Source organism: Littorina saxatilis, linkage group LG6, assembly GCF_037325665.1.
Source record: "Littorina saxatilis isolate snail1 linkage group LG6, US_GU_Lsax_2.0, whole genome shotgun sequence".
In the NCBI taxonomy this organism is placed as follows: Eukaryota; Metazoa; Mollusca; class Gastropoda; order Littorinimorpha; family Littorinidae; genus Littorina; species Littorina saxatilis.
The window spans coordinates 50,343,650-50,368,947 of NC_090250.1; the positions used below are offsets into that span (position 1 = coordinate 50,343,650).

The window sequence follows — 25,298 nt, forward strand, 5'->3', positions numbered from 1 at the left end:
AAAATAAAATAAATTGATTCAAAACACTGGACAAACAAGGCTGACAGACATAATTAAACAAAGACAGAAACAATGCACACACACCATTACATCACCCCTCGATCTACTCTACTACTGATTTGACATATAAATGTAAAATTGATCCAGTGATGATTCAACAGTGGTGAAAATTTGAACAACAGTTTTAGATTCCTTACTCTTAGGAATCCCGGCCATGACACCCCCCCCCCCCCCCCCCCCCCCCCCCATCCCTTCCGACTGTGATCTGGAACTGTGATGAAGATTACCCTGACTGATGTAAAACATCTCCTGAACAGTGAGGAACATACAAATCCTTCACCCACAGACACAAAAGAAACCGCAACAAAAAATCCATCAAAAATAGATTGTGCAGAAAAAAGTGTTGGGAGTAGATCAAAACAATTCTTTCACACACATTAAATCCAGAATTAGAATCTCGATCACAAACACAAAATCTTAATGTTCTTTCTTCTTTAATCATATATGAAACATAGAAATCTAATCACAGCTGTTGCACATGTGACAAACTATTATTCTGCGATTGAGTGTTATTTCCTTCAGTGCAACTGTTATTTTGTGAACAGATCATCTCTATAATTGCACTTTCAAATTACTGAACAAAGGAAATAATTATCACACACTCAAAACATGCATCCTCTCACCATATACATTCTTCTGATGACAAATACACCCATTACAATCAGCAATAGATATTTATCAAACAAAGATAATTCTTTTTGTTACAAAAAGATTGTTTATTAAAGATGTACATCAGAATATAAAATTGTTACAGACGTACACCAGAATATACAAATCATAATCATACCGCTTGTACATTCTTTATCACAATCTGGTTCAACCAGGCAGAGAAAACAAACAATTTTCCGTACAAATCAACACTCTTCATTCACATCCATAGTCAACACTGACACATTCGGTCTAGACTGGCATTTACATCAAAGACTGTACAACCACAAGTTCACAAATATTTAAATCATTACACACTAAACAACCAAACAATGACAGTTGAACAGTCCAGTCTGTGTCATTGTGTCAGTCATCACAGTCTAAAGTCAAAAGTCTTGGGACTGGTTTCACACACTTTTGAAACAACCCTCAAGTGTCATGGAATTTTGATTGAATACCAACATCTACTAGCACTTTTTAAAGATGATCTTTATTCCTATAAAAACAATCACGCTAACCACTTAATTATTGATCCGTCCAGGATTTTTCATGAAATAAGAGCATCCTTCCACAAACCCAAACTCAACACCCTCACTTTTTCTGACATTTTTTAAACTGAATTAATCTCAAAACTGACACTTCCGTCAATCTGCAACATTAATTCAGCAATAGATGCTTTATTACAAAGCGGAAGCGTCGGCTGGGCGTTAAGCAAACAAACAAACAAACAAACAAACAAATTACAAAGCGGAAGGATGGTCCACCTGGAAGGAGCTACGGTGATATACATGAAGGGCCTCCAAGGGAGGAATGTATCATTAAACAGGTATAAGAAAGTAGTCACCACAGGCAAAGCTAAAGCTTAAACACTTGCTGAAAGATATTTCCACAATGCCTGCAATTCGTTTTCCTCAATGTCAAATTCACTTCACTCCACTACGAATTCTGAACTCATTTGAATCAGCCTGACACCAAAATGGTGTCATCATTTGTTCAGCATTTTTGTGAGCACAAATTATGAGTTGGAAGGAAAGCTGCCACCACTATACTTGTCTAGCATTTCAAGAAACTTGAACAAAAGCCAACTTAGAAAGAAACACAATAAGATGTTTTGCAAATATAAAACAATAAAGCACAGTTTTCAGTCAAATGCCTCATAATTTCAAAATAAATTTATTTCAACCAATTTTTCTACAAATTGTAGTTATTTATCTGACAGATTGCAAAACTAATTTAAAAAAACATAACAAACAAAAACATTTGGGAGAACCTAATTCATCTACCTTGAACTGTTATGGACGAACAAAGAATGAAATAAAATGAAAGGACAATTCTATGAAAGGCACTACAATACTACAATACTACAATGTATCTAAAAGCATACCGGCCTCCCGTCAAAAATTGTGCTCACAATAATACCGACAATGACAGGGAAGAACGACGGTTCTGGCGACCTCATAACCAAGTTGGTCCCTCGCTGACCGTGCCAGCTGTTTGTCAGCACCTGCGACTCCAAGAGTTGGAGACACAGTAGCCAAAGGGAAAGTACAGGTAGGAGGAGAAGAGATCCTCGCCCAGACAGAAGAAGGCCCCGAAAAAAAGCAGCGTTAAGATGAAAAAGACGACGTGAGAGATGATGAGGTAGCCCATGCGACGTCGCAACTGGTTGTTGCTCTCGATCAGCATTTCCATCTGCAATGCAAAATGTGAATATAGCTTGTGCTGCATTAAGCAATGTTTTGCTGCACTACATCTAGATTGCAATGCAAAATGTGAATATAGCTTGTGCTGCATTAAAGCAATGTGTTGCTGCACTACATCTAGATTGCAATGCAAAATGTGAATATAGCTTGTGCTGCATTAAAGCAATGTGTTGCTGCACTACATCTAGATTGCAATGCAAAATGTGAATAGAGCTTGTGCTGCATTAAAGCAATGTGTTGCTGCACTACATCTAGATTGCTCTGATGATTGAGACAACAGGAATGTGGTTTGGTGCCGGCTGTCGAAAAAACACCAAACATTTATCAAATTGCCCCAAACTGTCCTGTTATTTCATCAGAATTGCGAAACTTTTTAAAAACGGGGCAAAGGTGCCAAGGAAAGCATAAAACTTCTAAAAATTGCCAACAGGAATGTGGTTTGGTGCCGGCTGTCCAAAAAACACCAAACATTTATCAAATTGCCCCAAACTGTCCTGTTATTTCATCAGAATTGCGGAACTTTTTCAAAACGGGGCAAAGGTGCCCAGGAAAGCATAAAACTTCTAAAAATCGCCAACAATTCTCTCCCCCCCCCCCCCCCCCCCCTTTCAAAAAAAAAAAAAAATCCCAGCAACATCACACGTAACTGCAAACAGAAATAATGTGACAGACTTGGAAAGTACCAAATATCTTTCAAATCAGTGTGGACTGACTGATGATTGTTTCCAGTGTTCGCAGTGCACGCTTTTAAACATGGGCTTGCTTGCTGAGCTGTAGCTGTGTAACATGAGTTTGAGAACTTTACAGTCATGAAAAAGCTTCTTGCTAAAGCTCGCATTTGTCATGATCTGCAAACTTCAACCAATATTTGGTAATACCCATTGAGAATCGGCGCTCAGAGTCAGAGTTCGGTGGGTTATACAAACACAAAAATACCCAGCATGCCTCCCCCGAAATCGGCGTATGCTTCCTGAATGGCCGGGTAAAAATGGTCATACATGTAAAAATCCACTGGTGCTAAAGACATGAGTGAACGTGGGAGTAAAAGCCCATGAACGAAGAAGAAGAAGATGAAGGATTACACATGTGTTAGTAATTTGAATCAGCACTTACACAAACAAAAATAAAATAAAACAAGAAATATTATGCGTAACTGACAAAGGAAATATGTACAACAAATTAGCGAAGAACAAAAAGACACTGCAATGCTCAGATAAAAAGAAAAGGAAAGTGCAGATGGAACAAAACATTGCTCTAAACTAAGAACAACGTGCTCATCTTGAACTTAGAGTAAAGCGCTAACAAAATGGATCAGTGCTGACCAGAAATGTCCAACATTTTACAGCTAAAAATGAAAAAAATACTGAACATGAAATCCATAATTGCATGGTCCTGGTTGATATCTTGGATGACCAGATTTTACTTGACAAACACTATTTATGATGAAAATGGATTGTTCATTTCAATTCTTGGAATGGCAATAACCGGAATTAGCCAAGTGTGAGGTTCAAAGTCCCATTGAGTGGATTACTAACGGTCACTCTACTTTCAGCACGGTAAGTCACTTCCAAGGGCTTAATTTGGGACCAGGCACTTGGTATTCTCTCAGGTGCCAGGAGATTGGTTCCGTATAACTCTCTCGTATGTATTTAGAGTGCTTGCGTCCCTTTGTTGCTCAGATGAACAATATTATTCTATGATTGTCTTTGAGACTTGGGTTAGATTTCTTGGCATAACAGAGTGACTGGTTTCTACAAGAAACAGGAATCATACATGGACCGCAATGCTCAGCTTTGGAAAATAGCCATGGGATTACCGGCATAGGAAGAACATTAGTTACATTAGTTCCAACAAGTGTGCAATCTTCAAACTTGAATTGAAAAAGCATGCAATGGAACATGAGTGAACAAAGCATGCAATGGAACATGAGTGAACAAAGCATGCAATGGAACATGAGTGAACAAAACACAACTAGAATACTGAAAGCTGCTCACAGGACTCATTGGACGCTTAAAGGGATGGTGTAATTGCTGGCGGGAATATGAAACAGCCACATTCTACACATCTTGAGTCAGTCAGCCATACAATTCATAAAACACGTGCTCAAACTATCTATCATCTCCTGCATAACTCTCGCCAAACTATCTATCATCTCCTGCATAACTCTCGCTATATCTATTATCTCCAGCATAACTCTATCTATATATCATCTCCATAACATTCTCTATATATATCATCTCCATAACATTCTCTATATATATCATCTCCACCATGATTTTCTTTCTCTTTCTCTCATCTCCTGCATAACTAAGTCTGTATCATCTCCTGCATCACTAAGTCTGTATCATCTCCTGCATAACTAAGTCTGTATCATCTCCAGCATAACTAAGTCTGTATCATCTCCAGCATAACTAAGTCTGTATCATCTCCTGCATAACTAAGCCTGTATCATCTCCAGCATAACTAAGTTAAGTCTGTATCATCTCCAGCATAACTAAGTCTGTATCATCTCCTGCATAACTAAGTCTGTATCATCTCCAGCATAACTAAGCCTGTATCATCTCCAGCATAACTAAGCCTGTATCATCTCCAGCATAACTAAGTCTGTATCATCTCCAGCATAACTAAGCCTGTATCATCTCCAGCATAACTAAGCCTGTATCATCTCCAGCATAACTAAGTCTGTATCATCTCCAGCATAACTAAGTCTGTATCATCTCCAGCATAACTAAGCCTGTATCATCTCCAGCATAACTAAGTCTGTATCATCTCCAGCATAACTAAGTCTGTATCATCTCCAGCATAACTAAGCCTGTATCATCTCCTGCATAACTAAGCCTGTATCATCTCCAGCATAACTAAGCCTGTATCATCTCCAGCATAACTAAGTCTGTATCATCTCCAGCATAACTAAGTCTGTATCATCTCCAGCATAACTAAGTCTGTATCATCTCCAGCATAACTAAGCCTGTATCATCTCCTGCATAACTAAGCCTGTATCATCTCCAGCATAACTAAGTCTGTATCATCTCCTGCATAACTAAGCCTGTATCATCTCCTGCATAACTAAGCCTGTATCATCTCCAGCATAACTAAGTCTGTATCATCTCCAGCATAACTAAGTCTGTATCATCTCCTGCATAACTAAGTCTGTATCATCTCCTGCATAACTAAGTCTGTATCATCTCCAGCATAACTAAGTCTGTATCATCTCCAGCATAACTAAGTCTGTATCATCTCCTGCATAACTAAGTCTGTATCATCTCCTGCATAACTAAGTCTGTATCATCTCCTGCATAACTAAGTCTGTATCATCTCCAGCATAACTAAGGCTGTATCATCTCCAGCATAACTAAGTCTGTATTATCTCCAGCATAACTAAGTCTGTATCATCTCCAGCATAACTAAGTCTGTATCATCTCCTGCATAACTAAGCCTGTATCATCTCCTGCATAACTAAGCCTGTATCATCTCCAGCATAACTAAGTCTGTATCATCTCCAGCATAACTAAGTCTGTATCATCTCCTGCATAACTAAGTCTGTATCATCTCCTGCATAACTAAGTCTGTATCATCTCCAGCATAACTAAGTCTGTATCATCTCCTGCATAACTAAGTCTGTATCATCTCCAGCATAACTAAGTCTGTATCATCTCCAGCATAACTAAGTCTGTATCATCTCCAGCATAACTAAGTCTGTATCATCTCCTGCATAACTAAGTCTGTATCATCTCCTGCATAACTAAGTCTGTATCATCTCCAGCATAACTAAGTCTGTATCATCTCCAGCATAACTAAGTCTGTATCATCTCCAGCATAACTAAGTCTGTATCATCTCTTGCATAACTAAGTCTGTATCATCTCCTGCATAACTAAGTCTGTATCATCTCCTGCATAACTAAGTCTGCATCATCTCCAGCATAACTAAGTCTGTATCATCTCCTGCATAACTTTTTATCTCCCTAATACCTCCAGCATAACTCTTTCTCATTTACATCCAGCCTATCTCTCTCTATATCTCCAGCATAACTCTCTCTTCTTCTATGGTGAGGAGCACATCCCACTCTCACTCTGTTATACATGTGCAGTATGACCCGCTTTCTATTGCCTTCAGCATAACACTGTTCTCAACCATCTCCAGCCTAACTCTCTCTACCATCTCCAGAATAACTATATTCTCCAGCATAACTATCTTTATCATTTCCAGCATAACTATTTTTACCATCTCTAGCTTAACTCTCTCTACCATCTCCTGCATAACTCTATCATCCCCAGCACAACTCTGTTAGTCATCTCCATGATAACTCTATCATCTCCAACACAAATCTCTCTATCTCCAGCACAACTCTCTCTATCATTTCCAACACAACTCTATCTCCAGCATAACTCGACCATCTCCAGCATAACTCTCTATCATCTCCAGCATAACTATCTCTATCATAACTATCTCTCTCTATATCATCTCTCACCTGGGTGTCCAACTTGCCCATGAGGAAGGACTTTGCCTGGGAGGCAGCCATAGCTGCTTGCTGCCCGATACCCCCTCCTTTGTATCCCCCGCGTGCCGACGCATGTGTCCTTGACATGCCCCCCTCTGGTGCCAGGTTGACGTTGAAATCCACGTTGTTAGAGGCCACACAGCGCATTCTGCAAAGTACAACCATGCTGTTGGAGACAGGCTTATACACACTATTTGCTAATGAAAACTCTTAAAGGTACTGAACTTGTCAAATCCAGGTGCACGGAGACCCTGGGGCTTTTAGTCATACCTCAGGCAGCTATCCGTTAGAAGAACTACCAAGTTTCATTGACTTGCACCCAAAGAGTCAAGAACTGCGATTTTTTTACGAATTAATTTCGTAATCGGACCCGGCTGGTCTTGGCCTATTTTTGGATCTAAATTTAGATCAGGTAGATCACCACATCATGCACAAAAAGACATGTCACTAGCAAACTATGTCAGACGTCATCATGAGTTTGTGTAAAACAAAATGGAGGCCGGAATCACTCAGTTGAATCGAACTCCGACCAAACACCATGTAATAACTAGGTTAATTTATGCACTCGCGTGAACAAGAAACTGTCGAGCTTCACAGATGTCGTCGTTGGGTAGTTTTGGGTTTGTTTTACTACCATAGGAGGATTTTTGAACTGTAAATACACTCAGCTGCAACAAAAACGCAAAACGAAGGCTGTGAGCTGCACAGCTACACTCCTATCAGTGTGCTATTAGTATAACTGACAGAGGAACTATGAACAACTTTACAAATTAATGTGTCTCACCATCTCACTCTCAGATCTAGCAAACTGACATTTGCCTGTCACTGGATCTGAAAAACTGATAATGTTTGTGTGCCATTTAGTTTTATTGTTTTACTTTTTTTTCTTTTTTTTTTTTGCAACCACACTTTTCAAAGTCTGTGTAGCGGAGTCCAAATGAGCCCCATAACTAGAAACACAGAAATTATCTGCCACTCTAGCTCCAAGAAAATGATAATGGTGTAACATTGCTCAAAATAAAAACAAAACAAGAAATGCTAGTTAATGGAAGGTAAAAAGAGTTTAAAACCAGTTTTGAGATGTTACCAAACATTCCTGCAATAAAGGGGCTATTCGAAACAGCTCACTACTGAGGCGAGTCAAAACTAGTCCTAGCCACTGACCTGTGCTCCATAATGGAGTCCTTGGGTGCTGTTTTCCACAGAGACACGTCGTACGTGTCACCCGTCACCTCCATAGCCATCACCAGGAACTTGTCTCGCTCCACTGTGTTCATGTACCCTGAAACACGGCAACCGACATGCATCAATGCCCATTCATTTTTATTACTCTCTTATCCCACTGTTAGGAAATGAGCACTTTTGGGGTGATTACGTGAGACAACTCCTGTGATCTTGCCGCGAGGTGGCGCCAGTTACCAGCCAAAAGAAAGAAGGGGCATAACCTCACCAGAACTGACCACTGTCTGTTTACCGTATAAAATGCACGACTTACACACGAACTGTTACCAAACCGATATGCTATTTGTGACCAATGCAAGTTTTTTTTCCTTTCTCGTGTGATCTTGCCGCGAGGTGGTGCCAGTTACCAGCCGAAAGAAAGAGGGGGCATAACCTCACCAGAACCGCGCATTCAGCTTGTCTCCTTCCAGTAAAAAGCTAGGAGCAACAAGATTCACGCATAACGATACATACAATGCAGACATATAAAGTCATAATATATACAGTGTAACCCCCCTTTTAAGACTCCAACATTTAACCCCTTCACTGCCCACCCCGTACTAGGTACGTGGTCATTTTCAGTTTGCCGTACGCCCATAACCGTACCTAGTACGGGGAATTTGCGTCAGCAACATTTCAGGACATTTCTGAAAACTAAATGGGAGGTAACCACTGTCCAAGTTCTTGTATGGGGTTCTAAACACAGTTCTTTCCCATTGACCGTTCGGATAAGTTAGTACCACGTGTTGAAAACTTTGTTAGAAGTGTAGAACCATAGATAGAATTCACAATGGCGGCCGAAAGTCGGACCTCAACTCGTAGACCTGTTTTCAAGCGATACAGTGCTCTGGAAGCTCTACAAGAAGTGATTTATGGATTACCACACAAAAGAATACTTTTATGGGCTGTAATGTGAGTACCTGATGTTTGACACCAGTTTTGGCAGTGTTTTGTGTGGTTTTAAGTCCGAAAACTGTAATTTTTGACAAAAATGGTCATTATATCAATTTTTACTATAACAATCACAAACAAAGTCCAATGATCATGTCATCACATAATAGCCAAGGGTATAAGCAAAACACATGCCAAAGATCTAAGAGATATCTCAATAAATGATCGGGCAGTGAACAGATTAGTGAACCTACGGAAGAAAGCAAAATTTTGCCCCGGCACACAGCAATACCAAAATGGTGTTATACTGTGGCAGCGAAGGGGTTAAGACTGTTATACTGTGGCAGTGAAGGGGTTAAGACTGTTATACTGTGGCAGTGAAGGGGTTAAGACTCCCTCTCCTTCAAGACCCTTTTTCTCAGACTTTCTGTTCATAACCTGTGTACATTTACCTCCATTAAAGACTCCCTCCTTTTTAAAACCTGATTTTCTCAGATTTTGTGAAGATTTTTTTCAAACGAGGTCATGTTCCCTTTTTCATGAGAAAATTGTCAGCAAGGTATACCTAGCTTGTCACTGAATGTCTATGCCACCAAACTCAGCTGAACACAAGGAAAGTAGAGAAATTACCTGGCAGCAGGTAGACGTAGACCTCAAAGGCTTCACCAGGCTTCACAACGCCTGTGCTGGGCCGTACCCTGTATTTCTCTGGAGCCGTTGTCTTCACCTGCACAAAGAAATAAGGTTTGAGAGAAAACAAAATCACCTAGCTATCTTGCTGCCTAGATTTTTCTTCTCATTTTGAAGGTGAAAGAATTCATGAGAGTTTTGGTCAATGCTCACAAAACAGAAAGCCATTCATTTTGAAGGCAATATTTTCAGAAACATGAGTGTGTTGGTCAATGTTTACAAAACACACAAAACTTTGAAGCCCACTCACTTTGAAGGCGATAGGATGCATGAGTGTGTTGGTCAGCGTGATGACATCATACGGTTCCTTGCCGCTCTCGTCCGCCACAAAGGTCAACTCGTCAGCAGGGCTGATGGTCAGTAGTCGTCCAGTGAAGTGTCCGCTCTCTGACGCTGAGGCGTTGCGGTCGCGACGAGATGATTTCGGTGATGTGACCCGGTGTGACTACACAAACACACCAGAGAATCGTAAAGTAAAATTCTCTCCAACTCTTGTGTGGAGGTAGTATGTGGGTTTATGAGGGACAAATGCAGCAGCAGCAGCAGAAGGATCAGTTGAGTTATGGTTAACATCAGCTAGCCATTTTTCAAAACATCATTTTTACACCCCCGGTATAGGGGTGTGTATAGGTTTCGGTCGATGTGTTTGTTTGTTTGTTTGTGTGTTTGTGTTCGCATATAGATCTCAAGAATGAACGGACCGATTGTCACCAAACTTGGTGAACAGGTTCTATACATTCCTGAGACGGTCCTTACAAAAATTGGGACCAGTCAAACACACGGTTAGGGAGTTATTGGTGGATTAAGATTCTACAAGGACTTATAGAGAAACATATTCATGGTCAAAGGGAAATAACCTTCTCAGTTGGTGGCAGTGAGAATGGGTGCAGTGAGAATGGTTATTTCCCTTTGACCAACGGGGGTGTTTTTCCTACCTCGAAGGAATTTCTTGTTTTTTTAGCATTTGTTCAGAAACTAGTCAATCTTCAAGGAAACCAGTGATATCAAGTCAAAGTGATCACAGCATTATTTTTTGGGAAAGAAATTTGTCAAGCAAAATATCAACTAGCAGCTTTGACCAGTTGTCAATTTCATTTTGCATTTCAGGTATTTACATAATTTTACTGCAAATTATGCAATCCCTGGTTAAAATATGTTGAATACCCTAACATTCACAAAGTTGTCACTCCCAGCTTGCTTACTGTGATAGTCTGCCTACAGTAATCTAAACTCTAGCTTTCCCCTGACGTCCACAACCAGAGTTCACTGAACCTGAAGAATGTGCGCACACAAAAACTTAACCTAAACATTCATTGCCACCATCACCAAAGAGAAATCAATAACAGATTAGCTCTTGCAAAAGCAAACGGAAACCGAATCAACTGACAAGCAGGTACTGTACTTTTACACAACACCATTCTCAAAAGTCTTCTTAACAAAATATGCATGAGATTGAGACTATGAAACAAACTATGCATGAGATTGAGACTATGAAACAAACTATGCATGAGATTGAGACTATGAAACAAACTATGCATGAGATTGAGACTATGAAACAAACTATGCATGAGATTGAGACTATGAAACAAACTATGCATGAGATTGAGACTATGAAACAAACTATGCATGAGATTGAGACTATGAAACAAACTATGCATGAGATTGAGACTATGAAACAAACTATGCATGAGATTGAGACTATGAAACAAACTATGCATGAGATTGAGACTATGAAACAAACTATGCATGAGATTGAGACTATGAAACAAACTATGCATGAGATTGAGACTATGAAACACACTATGCATGGGATTGAGACTATGAAACAAACTATGCGTGAGATTGAGACTATGAAACAAACTATGCATGAGATTGAGACTATGAAACAAACTATGCATGAGATTGAGACTATGAAACAAACTATGCATGAGATTGAGATTATGAAACAAACTATGCATGAGATTGAGACTATGAAACAAACTATGCATGAGATTGAGACTATGAAACAAACTATGAATGAGATTAAGACTATGAAACAAAACCTTACAGCATTATTGTTTGCATTGGGAGAAGTTGCTAGTGTCGGTGTGTGTGCACTGCCATCAACATCAGAACTGTCAGAAAATGTCACCTGAAAAATAAACTGAGAGATTCAAATCAATTTCATAGTTACTCAAAGGAGACCCCAAACAAAGCCAACTCTTCTTGAGAGAAAGAAAACTTTCAGTGGTCATAAACAAGTACACAATCTGTCCCAAAAGACTTACTGAGGGCAGCAACTAGTGTGCATGCTATCTTACACACACACATTCACACACACAGACACACACACACACATTCATACACACACACATTCATACACACACACACACACAGACACACACACACACACACACACACACAGACAGAGACACACAGACACAGACCCCTCCTTTGACACCCCTCCCCCATTTCAGATCCCGATTTCTCAGATTTTCTGTTCATACATTCAATGTCTTAATTTTAGACTTGTCTTTCTCCAAATATGGGCTGTCTGGAAAAGAACAAGGGGGGGGGGGGGGGGGATTGTCATTACATCAATAAGGACAAGAAGCATACCCGTCGTCCATCTGACGTGTCGCTGAACATAGCAGAATCTCCTCCCCCCGTGGGTCGATACTCTACCTCGTCCAGTTTTGCCTGCACAAACACAAAACACAACACAATGTAGTCTTCGTCTTCTTCGCTCATGGGTTATAACTTTAACGTACACTTGTGTTTTTACGTGTACAGTATTACCGTTAAATCTATCAACATGTACAGAGCATAAATGCAAATACCAGCAAAAGACAACACTTTAACTTACAATGCAACACCAACAATGTTGTTCCCAGTCTCCGACGACAAAAGGTCAGTTGGACCTGGATTGAAAATATATATATATATACGTCCAAATTCCCTGGCTTTGTCCGTGTACAGTGGAACCCCCCTTTTAAGACCCCTCAATTTAAGACTTCCTCCTTTTTAAGACCTTCATTTTTCAGATTGTCTGTTCATAATGTGTGTAATACCTCCATTTTAAGACCTTCATTTTTCAGATTGTCTGTTCATAATGTGTGTAAATGTACCTCCATTTTAAGACTCTCTCCCTTTTAAGAGCTGATTTTCTCTCATATTTGGAGGTCCTACAAGGGGGTTCCACTGCTGTAGGAAAACTGATAGTCGCAGAAGATCTCCTACATGTCACAACTAACTGTCGACCAGCCCGGGGTCAGACCAACGCTTCAGATAAAAAAAGTATATGTTAAAAACTAAAGACTAAAAACTAAAGCCTGCGAACAACACTGGTTTTGATAGAAATCATTTTGCAGACTCACAGTTCCCCCCATGTGTTCAAACAGTTGGTCTTTGTCGATGTAGGACTGGATGTCGGACTTTGTGGCAAATTTGATCCTGGCCAGAGCCTCCTGACTCAACCATGTCTTGATCACCCTCCACGCCGCTGTGCACCACAACATGCATACATTAGACTTTATCAACAATAACTCCTCTTGGGGCATAGCTGTGTAACACTCACTGTGACCCACAACATGCATGCATTAGACTTTATCAACAATAACTCCTCTTGGGGCATAGCTGTATAACACTCACTGTGACCCACAACATGCATGCATTAGACTTTATCAACAATAACTCCTCTTGGGGCATAGCTGTATAACACTCACTGTGACCCACAACATGCATGCATTAGACTTTATCAACAATAACTCCTCTTGGGGCATAGCTGTGTAACACTCACTGTGACCCACAACATGCATGCATTAGACTTTATTAACATTAACTCCTCTTGGGGCATAGCTGTATAACACTCACTGTGACCCACAACATGCATGCATTAGACTTTATTAACATTAACTCCTCTTGGGGCATAGCTGTATAACACTCACTGTGACCCACAACATGCATGCATTAGACTTTATTAACATTAACTCCTCTTGGGGCATAGCTGTATAACACTCACTGTGACCCACATCATGCATGCATTAGACTTTATTAACATTAACTCCCCTTACGTACCTTGGTTTTCATAAGGCCCCCCAAAAAATAGGTGTGGTTACGGTAACATAGCCCCAAAAAATAGGGTAGGAAGGTAGGCAATCACTTTTTTTTTTAAAACTTTTTTTTCTAATGTGTACAAATTAAACCTACTTGACAGGGAAATAAGTGTGCGACTCGGGCGATTTCGCTTTCATTGCGTTTTCTGCACTCGGTTTTTTTGGTGGTTTTTTTGACAAATGTAATAAAAAGTTATAGGGTCGGCCCCTAAAAATAGGGTAGGTCGGGTTACCGTAACCACACCTATTTTTTTTTTTAGGCCTAATGTATCAGATGGTGCGCATATTGTACAGTGGGACCCCCCGTAACGACCTCTCCCAACAACGACCCCCTCCTTTTGCCCACCGAATTTCTCGGCACAGATGCCTTTCATACTGTAACTAACCTCCCAAGAACGACGCCCTCCTTTTTCCGACGACCGACCTACCAACTTAGGGTCAATAACGACTTTGACCTTTTAGCCAGTGAGTGTCAAAGTTCGTAATTACGCAGCACACGCGGAACACACGCCATTAGTCACGCATCAAGAGTCAGGGGTGGTAGTCTGTAGTCAGTAGTGCGTGCAAGTCCAGTAGCCTACGGCTGTCATCTTCTCACCTATTGCTGTCGCAATTGAAGGACTGCCCTTGAAGTAGGAGGGGAGGGGGGGGAGAAAGGGGATGCGAAGGGTTGGGAATTAACTGAGTGAAAATATGTGTACTCTGTGTGTGCGGCCAGATCAAAGGCATTGTGATAGCTGGGTGGCCTTGTTTATAGACACGACCTTCTCCCCAGGGGTCAATGACCCAGTTTTTGCCATGAGAGGTGGTTCCCCTGTCATATCTGAGAGAGGAAACACTTCCTGCACCGGGGTCAGTGACGAGTTTAACAGAGTGGAAATCTGTGTGTGCGGCCAGATCAAAGGCAGGGCAGTACCTAGTAGCTGAAACATGCATTATCACAAGTTGTTTGACTGGTACTCAAGCGGTCTCTTTGATTTTTTTCGTATTTCATACACGGATTAGGCGCTTCGTTATACAAGACGCAGGGGTCGAACTCGAGGAAAAAAGTCGCGCCTTATGACCCGGAAAGTACGTACGTATTCTGTGAGTGTGTGCTCACCAACTGAGACCTCGAGTCAATGAGCCAATGAGCAAGTTTTACCTATGGGACGGATTCCTTTGATGTCTGAGAGGAAACCCTTCCTGTCCCAGGTTACATACACTGACCTTCTTACCTGGGGTCAATCACTTCGTTTTAGCTATGAGACCGCGCGCGCGCGCGTACGTGTATGTATGTGTGTGAGTGTGTGTGTATGTGTGTGTTATGTCTGCCCGTGTGTGCGCTGATGTATGCACGTACATCCTGCTTATCCATATGCACATCAAATGGGAACAAAAATAGGATAACGGACACAACTTTCAAGACTGAACTGCCCAACAGTTTCCGCCCCTGTGAAAAAATTACCTCCCAAACTCCCAATAAAGACCCCTCCTTTTTACGACCGATTTTTCTGGACATTTTCAAGGTCGTTAGTGGGAGGTTTTACTGTACATGTTAGTATAGACGACAGTTTATAGTATGTTAAAAGTATATTTGTCAGAAATGTCCCATCCTTCCCCACACACACCCTCTCTATTTATCACTCTATCTCCTTACAAAATAGAAAAAAATCCGTTTTGGGGGTCAAGATATTTTTTTCTATGTATCTTATAGACGCCAGTCGAAGACGAAAAACTTAACATAAAGGTTTTCTTGATCGGGTCACAGATATAGAAAACTGATTGTTCCTGTCTGTCTAATCAGCTTTCTAAATCTGTGACCCAGTCAATTTCAGTAAACTGAAAAGCAGTCAGAAGTGAATGGTGTCTTGGGTGGACTCAAACATACCATTGAAAATCCATGGCATTTCATAGATCAGCAACTTTTCTGCAACACAAATAAAGCTTTTTCAATAACGTGTCAGCATTTATGTGTGTGTCTGTGCGTATGTCTGCCTGCATTGTGTGTGTGTGTGTGTGCTTGTGCTTATGTGTGTTTTATGAGAACATTTGTACACACAGGCATGTACTTACGCATTCTGAATATTCCTCAAAGAACACAACTGTGTAAATGTTATGCAAATGTGCCATGCATGTTCTGTAATGATTAAAGCACTCATGAATAATTTGTATCTCCCACTTGCCTCTGGCTATGTCAAAAGATGGGAAATCACAAGATGAAGCTTTTAATCTAATTATCATAATTACAAGTGAAAAGCAGTTTATTTACAAGCTAAATATGAAATCAGCTCACCAAGGAATGTGGGGTAATACAACTTGAAACACGTGAGGATAAATCTGATGAACTCCATATCCTGCGGAAAAGAAACACATCCAATTAAAACTTCAATTTGGGACTGCATGTGAATCCACTTACATGTAAGTGCAACATACACTCAAGTTTGCACACACATTAATTTTTTCCTTTCAACTGAGTTTAGCAAAGATAAAATAAAGAAATGTGAGCCCATTCAGTCAGTTCTACAGGAATGACAAACCATTTGTGACCATTAATTATGCTTCTTCTTTCTTATCTTTTTGACAAGCACTGTCAATTACAATTCTTGAAAGAAAACAAACCTACCAAAGTAAGAAATTACCATACAATTTGAATAAGACAGAAGGAAAAAAAATTCACATTGAAACTTTAGTACCAAGCAATCTTATTTCTCTGCCCCCCCCCCCTCCCCTCCCCCCACACACACACACAGAGTGACTCACACACACAAATAATTACCAGATTGCTAAGGCCAGCTTCACTCATGTCAAAGAAGGTCACAACCTTTTCCAGTGGATCTGCTCGGAAGGACATCTCCAACCAGAAGATGAAAAACTTCTTCACTTCAAGAATCTTTGATGCATCCTTCTTGTGTTCTTTGACACGAACATATACTTCAAAGATAAAAACAAAACTTTAATCAGCACAGTGTTACAACAAAACCCAGCAATGGGCCGTGCCCAGTTTCAAAATCATCACAACACTAACTTAATATTTGGAACCATTCTGATAATCATCGCTCCACGGCTATCGCCAGTTTCTCTCTGACAGCATGCTAAATTATTGCGTGAATCTATCAAAACAAGAATACAGAGTTATCTCCCATATGTTTTTCGCGAGCACTGATCTAAATTTAAGATCAGTGTTCGCGAGACGAAAATGATTGCAGATTGGCCGACTTCGACAGTGATCTCCGTTCTGTTCTTCACAGTTATAAGGTCAAAATAAGTCGAAATTTTGAGACTGCTGTCAGAAGGAGACCGTGATATATGGTTGCATCACTCTCAACTGGTTACAGAAAAAATCGTCTGCACCGGCGCGCACCGGAGCCAAAGTTGATTATCACGTGACACTTTAGAGTTGTTTGCACAGTACATACATCCGCGAAAGATAGCTCGCTTGAAACTGTCTTACATATTAATTCCTTTGTAATTTAAAAAATACACAACACCATGAAAAATCATTATCGACGATCGCGAATCTGCTTATATCCATAACACATTACGAAAAGATCTAAATATATGTAAAAAATCGATTTCCTCTCCAGACAAGGAAAACCAAGGCATCCTGTCAGGGATAGAATGAGACCCGAAGGGAAGTAACTCATTTTTGACCTGAGTTCAGGATAATTTGGAACATGCATCCTTTGATTGAAACAGACATCTTCCAAAAATGTTGGTCATACTGTACTTGCAAATTCAAAAGAATACCCTAAAATGCAGAGCTTAACATATTTGTTTATTTTTTAAACCTGTGTTCAATAAAATAACTACAATGAGTGTGGAAGAAAGTTATTGGGATCATATTGCTGAGAATCGGCACATAGCCACTCACAAATTTTGTGTCCAGTATTGGTTCTGTTGTGCAAGAACAACGCCCGCTTGTCCCACACCCATTGATCAAAACTGTCTTCTGTCAGATCTGCAATGAGGGGAAAAAAAAGTCACCATAAAATTTCACTTATCAGCCTACTTCCCAGGCATCATTCTTCAGACATTTATACATACTTTTTTGATCTGACGCCTTGTTCCAACTCCATTTAGGTCAAATGACCAATAGTTTTGACATGCGTGATTTTTTTTGACACAACAATTGCATGTTTGTGGGCAGGATTTTGACTGATACATGTTTAATCCAGCCTAGATTCGTACCCATGACCCGAGGATCACCTAACTCAGCTACCCGACCCTCTGACATATCAGCCAAAGATGGACAGAATTATAGAATTCTGAGAAACTATATATACATTTCTGTATGAAACAGAAAATAATTGCAGTATAGGTTGTAATGCTGCCAAATATATAATCATTCTATACACTGATGACAGTTGCATCAAATTCACTGTCAACAATTTGAACAAGTCATGGGCACACAGTTACAAAAAGTCCTTTGAAAACACTCTAAAAAATAAAGGTCAAAATTTGTGTGAACAAATCCCACAACAAAGGTTAGAAGGCAACATTCAAATTGAATTTGTTTTATACAGCCAAATTCTCTGGAAGTTTTCTCAAATATGACCAAGCATGCGGGCCAATCATGTCACTATTGTTAGCACCGGTATCCACTTGTGCTTACCATTTACACCGTACTCTTTTCTAAAGCGCAGAGACTCATGCACAAGATCCACCCCCTCATCCAAGCGATCTGGACCGCGGATGAATGTGGTGGCGTAGACATTGTCGGTACGCAGTCGCCTGAGGTCTCGTTCATCGTAAGTATCACTGGAGATTTTGTCTTTAACAGAAACATGATAAAACTGAAGCTCAGCTAGACATACAAAGAAATGTGTACAAATTCTGCTAGAATTACGAAACGTTTGTTTTAAACATTAAAAAAAAATAAAAAAATAAAAAAATTGCTTACAGTAATGCAACAACTGCATGAACAACAAGTCGCGTAAGGCGAAATTACTACATTTAGTCAAGCTGTGGAACTCACAGAATGAAACTGAACGCACTGCATTTTTTCACAATGACCGTTGTCCGCCACTAGTGCAAAAGGCAGTGAAAGTGATGAGCCTGTTTAGCGCGGTAGCGGTTGCGCTGTGCTGCATAGCACGCTTTACTGTACCTCTCTTCGTTTTAACTTTCTGAGCCTGTTTTTAATCCAAACATACCATATCTATATGCTTTGGAATCAGGAACCGACAAGGAATAAGATGAAATTGTTTTTAAAACGATTTCGGAAATTTAATTTTAATCATAATTTTTATATTTTTAATTTTCAGAACTTGTTTTTAATCCGAATATAACATATTTATATGTTTTTGGAATCAGAACATGATGAAGAATAAAATAAAAGTAATTTTGGATCGTTTTATACAAAAATATTTTCAATTACAATTTTCAGATTTTTAATGACCAAAGTCATTGATTAGGCCAAAAAAAAAAATAGGTGTGGTTACGGTAACATAGCCAAAAAAAATAGGGTAGGTAGGTAGGCAATCACTTTTTTTTTTTTTTTACTTTTTTTTCTAATGTGTACAAATTAAACCTACTTGACAGGGAAATAAGTGTGCGACACGGGCGCTTTCGCTTTCATTGCGTTTTTTGCACTCGTTTTTTTTTATTTTATTTTTTATTTTTTGACGAATGTAATAAAAAGTTATAGGATCGGCCCCTAAAAATAGGGTAGGTCGGGTTACCGTAACCACACCTATTTTTTTTTTAGGCCTTAATAAGCCTCAATGCTGAAATGCAATACTGAAGTCCGGCCTTCGTCGAAGATTGCTTGGCCAAAATTTCAATCAATTTCATTGAAAAATGAAGGTGTGACAGTGCCGCCTCAACTTTTACAAAAAGCCAGATATGACGTCATAAAAGACATTTATCGAAAAAATGAAAAAAACATCTGGGGATATCATACCCAGGAACTCTCATGTAAAATTTCATAAAGATCGGTCCAGTAGTTTACTCTGAATCGCTCTACACACACACACGCAGACACACACACACACACACACACACACATATACACCACGACCCTCGTCTCGATTCCCCCTCTATGTTAAAACATTTAGTCAAAACTTGACTAAATGTAAAAATCCCCCCCCCCCCCCCCCCCCCCACAAAAAAAAAAAATATTCTAAATCTAATCACCGATCCAACTAACCTAGGAACGAACTGTGGAACAAACTATGTTTTAACTTCAAATTTCACAGACCAAAAGAGGTAGGGGGGTGGGGGGTAGGGGGTGATAACTTAGGACGGATAGACAATAGGTTAATCTGTAATTGAATTTGATTGTTCTTGACCTTGCAGTTTTTTGGTCATCATATTGTCAGGGTAGTACTTGTCATAAAAACTAAAAGTGCAAATACAGGCACTTTAACCCAACACCTGCAATCCCCCCCCCCCCCCCCCCCCCCGCACACACACTCAGACACACTAAGTAACCCCACTTCTCAAAACTTTCAAGTCAAATTCTATAAATACTATAATTTATAAATAGTCCAGCTTTACTTTGTACATTGCAGAGAAATCACTTTGTGCTGGCGTGTGCCTTGAAAAAAAAAGGAAGTTTATGCTCATGCGTATGTATCGGGACCTCATAACATTTACAATGACAACGATCACAAACAGTTGACAGATTGCTGTCAACCACCTCTACAGCGAAGAAACAGTGCATCACGTGAACTTTGTATTCGATTTCAAGCGAACTAAAAAGATATCAATTTGTAACGGTACCTGCATATTTCTTCTCGAAGTTTTCCCTCACATATTTGATTTCCGCATCACTAACCTGCAATCAAATGAAATCAAAGTTAGCAACCAGGTCCGGCTGGTATAGAACAGAAAACGCGACTAGCGCAGCGAAAACAAGCCGACTTACCCCCATGATTTGTCAACTTTCTAAACGGTTTGGGTGACATCCGGTCCATCATTGCTTCCAAGGGAAAGCACTCGCAAGTCTTTCCTCATGGTATTCAAGTGGAGTTGCTTCCCGTGCACCGTAATGCGGAAACGGACAAAAACAATTTGAAATGTACGAAACACATAAAACAGGTCGCGATAGAAATAAAAGGAAGCAAGAGATCGAGAGTATAATTGAGAGAACATAAAATATTACCTTGAAAATTGCCTTTTTACATTTAGTCAAGTTTTGACTAAATGTTTTTACATAGAGGGGGAATCGAGACGAGGGTCGTGGTGTATGTGTGTGTGTGTGTGTGTGTGTGTGTGTGTGTGTGTGTGTGTGTGTGTGTGTGTGTGTGTGTGTGTGTGTGTGTCTGTGCGTGTGTGTGTGTGTGTGTAGAGCGATTCAGAGTAAACTACTGGACCGATCTTTATGAAATTTTACATGAGAGTTCCTGGGTATGATATCCCCAGATTTTTTTTCATTTTTTCGATAAATGTCCTTTATGACGTCATATCCGGTTTTTTGTAAAAATTGAGGCGGCACTGTCACACCGCCTTCATTTTTCAAAGGAAATTGATTGAAATTCTGGCTAAGCAATCTTCGACGAAGGCCGGACTTCGGTATTGCATTTCAGCATGGAGGCTTAAAAAATAATTAATGACATTGGTCATTAAAAATCTGAAAATTGTACTTAAAATTATTTTTTTATAAAACGATCCAAAATTACTTTTATTTTATTCTTTATCATGTTCTGATTCCAAAAAAATATAAATATGTTATATTCGGATTAAAAACAAGCTCTGAAAATTAAAAATATAAAAATTATGATTAAAATTAAATTTCCGAAATCGTTTTATAAACAATTTCATCTTATTCCTTGTCGGTTCCTGATTCCAAAAACATATAGATATGATATGTTTGGATTAAAAACACGCTCAGAAAGTTAAAACGAAGAGAGGTACAGTAAAGCGTGCTAAACAGGCTCGTCCCTTTTGCACTAGGCTGACTTGCGAGGGACTACGGTCATTTAAAAAAAAGAAATCTGTGCGTTCAGTTTCATTCTGTGAGTTCCACAGCTTGACTAAATGTAGTAATTTCGCCTTACGCGACTTGTTACATTTAGGCAAGTTTTGACTAAATGTTTTAACATAGAGGGGGAATCGAGACGAGGGTCGTGGTGTATGTGTGTGTGTGTGTGTGTGTGTGTGTGTGTGTGTGTGTGTGTGTGTGTGTGTGTGTGTGTGTGTGTGTGTGTATGTATGTGTGTGTGTGTGTGTCTGTCTGCGCGTGTGTGTGTGTAGAGCGATTCAGAGTAAACTACTGGACCGATCTTTATGAAATTTTAGATGAGAGTTCCTGGGAATGATATCCCCGGATGTTTTTTTCATTTTTTCGATAAATGTCTTTGATGACGTCATATCCGGCTTTTTGTAAAAGTTGAGGCGGCACTGTCACACCATCATTTTTCAATCAAATTGATTGACATTTTGGCCAAGCAATCTTCGACGAAGGCCGGACTTCGGTATTGCATTTCAGCTTGGTGGCTTAAAAATTAATTAATGACTTTGGTCATTAAAAATCTGAAAATTGTAAAAAAATAAATATATATATATAAAACGATCCAAATTTACGTTCATCTTATTCTTCATCATTTCCTGATTCCAAAAACATATAAATATGTTATATTTGGATTAAAAACAAGCTCTGAAAATTAAAAATATAAAAATTATGATCAAAATGGACAAAACAAAACAAAAACTGACCTAAAGGTCTTTGTATTGGACACACATACAAATAATTATAAGACAAACTAAAGAACTAAACTGAGTAGGCGTTGAATTAGACCTGGACATCAAGATGGCAAGACTGACCACAAAAAATAAATCATCCGCATGAACTTAGTGCAACATCCCAAACTTAAAGCTTCGCCACTATGTCAAAAGAGCTGCAGTACGTGTTCGCGTGAGGGGAAAAATGACCACAAAGATTGCCTAAAACCATTGGAAAATTGAGAACACTTTCACATTCACTTGGCAAACAAAGAAGAAAATAATTCCCAGCAACATACTTGCCTGGTCATAGAAATTCAGATGGCAATGCTTTAGTCAAAGAAAACACTCCGCAACTGTGAATACAAAACAAAACAAAACCATGCATATATATACACAAACACAAACACAGGTTTTAGAGAAGAAAAAAAATCTATGCTACAAAATCAGTCTTACAGCTAACATTTGTATTGCAATCTATATCCTACTCTTACATGATATTACACAGTGTGTTCCATTTAATCATGTTTGTTTTTTATTAGTCTGACATTTCATTATTTCCGTTCAGTGGTGGATTCGCGGGGTAAAGGGAGAATATTCAAATTACGATACTGAACTACACGAAAGTCGTAACCACTCGATTCTTTCCCTTTAACCTAACTTAATAAAGCTCAGGCTAGCCATACGAATACTTTTATTTTACCTGGTGAATGGGAGGAACAGAGAGAGATAGAAAAAGAGAGAGAGAGAGAGAGAGAGAGAGAGAGAGAGAGAGAGAGAGAGAGAGAGAGAGAGAGAGAGAGGGAAACAGCCTGAGAGAGAGAGAGAGAAAGAGAGAGTGAGAGAGAGAGAGAGAGAGAGAGAGAGAGAGAGAGAAAGAGAGCCAGTGTGTCTGTTTACGTGTGCGTGCGCGGCGTCCGCGTGTGTGTAATATTTGCACCCAACTGGCACATGAATTGTAGGCTAGTGGGGTTATTCTAAACAGGTTATAAACGGCCATAAAACGTGCGATTTGACATGGAACAGGCAAGAACACCAAACAGGAGTATGCCACAAACTTCAGCTGGCGAAATTGGCGAGCTGCTCGTGTTTAGAATGTAAATAGCACTCCTCGTCGTTCATGATTTACTTTTTGTATATATGCGCCCGTCTGAGGTTACACTCGAACTTTTCACAGAACAAATGTTATGCTCCTCTGGTAGTTTATGCCTTCTGATGCTTTATTTCGAACAGAAACAGTACAACCCGGTTTGTTTTATATACAGTGCAATGATTGTTTAAGAAATGTCAGCCGTCTCCCTCGTGCAACATTTTATAATTTGTCTATTTTTTGTTTTTATTTCAAGCTGTGTCTTGTTCTTGTTGTGAATCTGGCAAGGTAGCCTCATCTTCAATGTTGCCAACTGTTACATCTTCTAACGTATGTAAACCAGTACCACTGCTTTTAATGTTGTTGTTGTTTGTTGTTTATTTTGGTTTTATTATCATGTTCTTGTTGGCTGTTGTTACTTGTGTGTTTGCTTGTTGTTTGTTTGTCTTGCTGTTGTTGTTGATTTTGTGTCACTTTGATTTGTTCGATTGTGGTTTATGTTCTACCGGCACGGTGGCCTAGTGGTAAGGCGTCCGCCCCGTGATCGGGAGGTCGTGGGTTCGAACCTAAGACTTTAAAATTGGCAATCTAGTGGCTGCTCCGCCTGGCGTCTGGCATTATGGGGTTAGTGCTAGGACTGGTTGGTCCGGTGTCAGAATAATGTGACTGGGTGAGACATGAAGCCTGTGCTGCGACTTCTGTCTTGTGTGTGGCGCATGTTATATGTCAAAGCAGCACCGCCCTGATATGGCCCTTTGTGGTCGGCTGGGCGTTAAGCAAACAAACAAACAAACAAAGGTTTCTGTTCTTTTTGCATGTAAGCTCTCTTCTAGGGCCTAAAGGTTTGTCTGATTACTTTGCCATCATAATAATATTATTATGGGGGCGAGGACGCCCCCATTCTATACGGATAGTTTCGAGGTTGACCATGGGCAGCGCCATTTTGTTGTGAAATACGTCATCAGTTTGTGTACACAGGAAGTTGTGACATCCGTCACCCTATGGGAGGGGTGACGTCAAAATTGTTCATCTGTAGAAAGTTGTGAAATCCGTCACCCTATGGGAGGGGTGACGTCAAAATTGGTCATCACAGAGTTTGTGTAACACAGGAAGTTGTGAAATACGTCACCCTATGGGAGGGGTGACGTCAAAATTGTTCAACAAAAACATGATATGTCGCTTTGTGCAGGGTCAACTGCAACAAACTCAAACCGAGCCATTCATACCTAGCTGTATTTGAGTGACTTATATACCCGACATTTTTATTTCTTATTTTTAGCACAGGTGTAGGAAAAATCATGAACCAAAATGTTATTTATTTTCTAATTTAACATTTTTTTTACAAATATGACCATGGTCTTTTAAACATACAGTGACATTAAACATTGTTATGTTAAAAAAAAGAAAAAAGAAAAAAAGCTTTTGTGCACAAATCAGAAAATACATTGTACATTTTACCTACAGGCCAAACCGTGAGTGTCTGTGGCAAAGCCCGACCCAGGAAATTGCACTGATCTAAATTGTCAAGAACAGGCGCTTGCATTTGGATGTGTCCAATGATAGTAGGTTTGGTTGTGATCAATCAGAATAATGTAGGAATAAAAATGTATGACAGTTTAGTATGATGACATGTAATTCACATATGCTGAAATATGATATTATACATCATGTAATATTATTATGGCTGTTGCCATGACCATGAAACCCAACAAAGGTTTAATGTAATGTAATTCAAAATACCAAAACCGAGCACCTA

The 25,298-nt window shown here is 39.7% G+C and overlaps 1 protein-coding gene across 3 annotated transcripts; it reads right to left on the reverse strand.

Annotated features, from left to right (window-relative positions):
• Positions 1-477: 477 nt before the first annotated feature.
• LOC138969463 (motile sperm domain-containing protein 2-like) lies at positions 478-20,718 on the reverse strand. Of its 3 annotated transcripts, none has more exons than XM_070342253.1 (16): positions 20,657-20,718; positions 20,512-20,566; positions 18,401-18,559; positions 17,660-17,746; positions 16,565-16,719; positions 16,082-16,142; positions 15,677-15,715; positions 13,069-13,193; positions 12,311-12,391; positions 11,760-11,843; positions 9,963-10,157; positions 9,653-9,749; positions 8,075-8,192; positions 6,881-7,058; positions 4,406-4,441; positions 478-2,400 (listed from the first exon to the last, which is right to left on the reverse strand). In XM_070342253.1, exons 1-16 carry the CDS (start codon positions 20,660-20,662, stop codon positions 2,206-2,208), a joined length of 1,671 nt encoding a protein of 556 aa, XP_070198354.1. In that variant the 5' UTR covers positions 20,663-20,718; the 3' UTR covers positions 478-2,205. The 3 variants fall into 3 exon arrangements, with proteins under 3 accessions (XP_070198354.1, XP_070198353.1, XP_070198355.1); XM_070342252.1 differs by having other exon boundaries at positions 4,406-4,468; XM_070342254.1 differs by lacking the exon at positions 4,406-4,441.
• Between the last annotated feature and the right edge of the window lie 4,580 nt (positions 20,719-25,298).

Bases quoted from the DNA above. Each gene is read 5' to 3' on its own strand.
- LOC138969463 (XM_070342252.1), bottom strand. The intron at 15,716-16,081 runs GTGAGCTGATTT...TTTGTGTTGCAG, and splicing joins GTATTACCCCACATTCCTTG to AAAAGTTGCTGATCTATGAA. The intron at 9,750-9,962 runs GTGAGTGGGCTT...TTCTTTGTGCAG, and splicing joins TGCATCCTATCGCCTTCAAA to GTGAAGACAACGGCTCCAGA.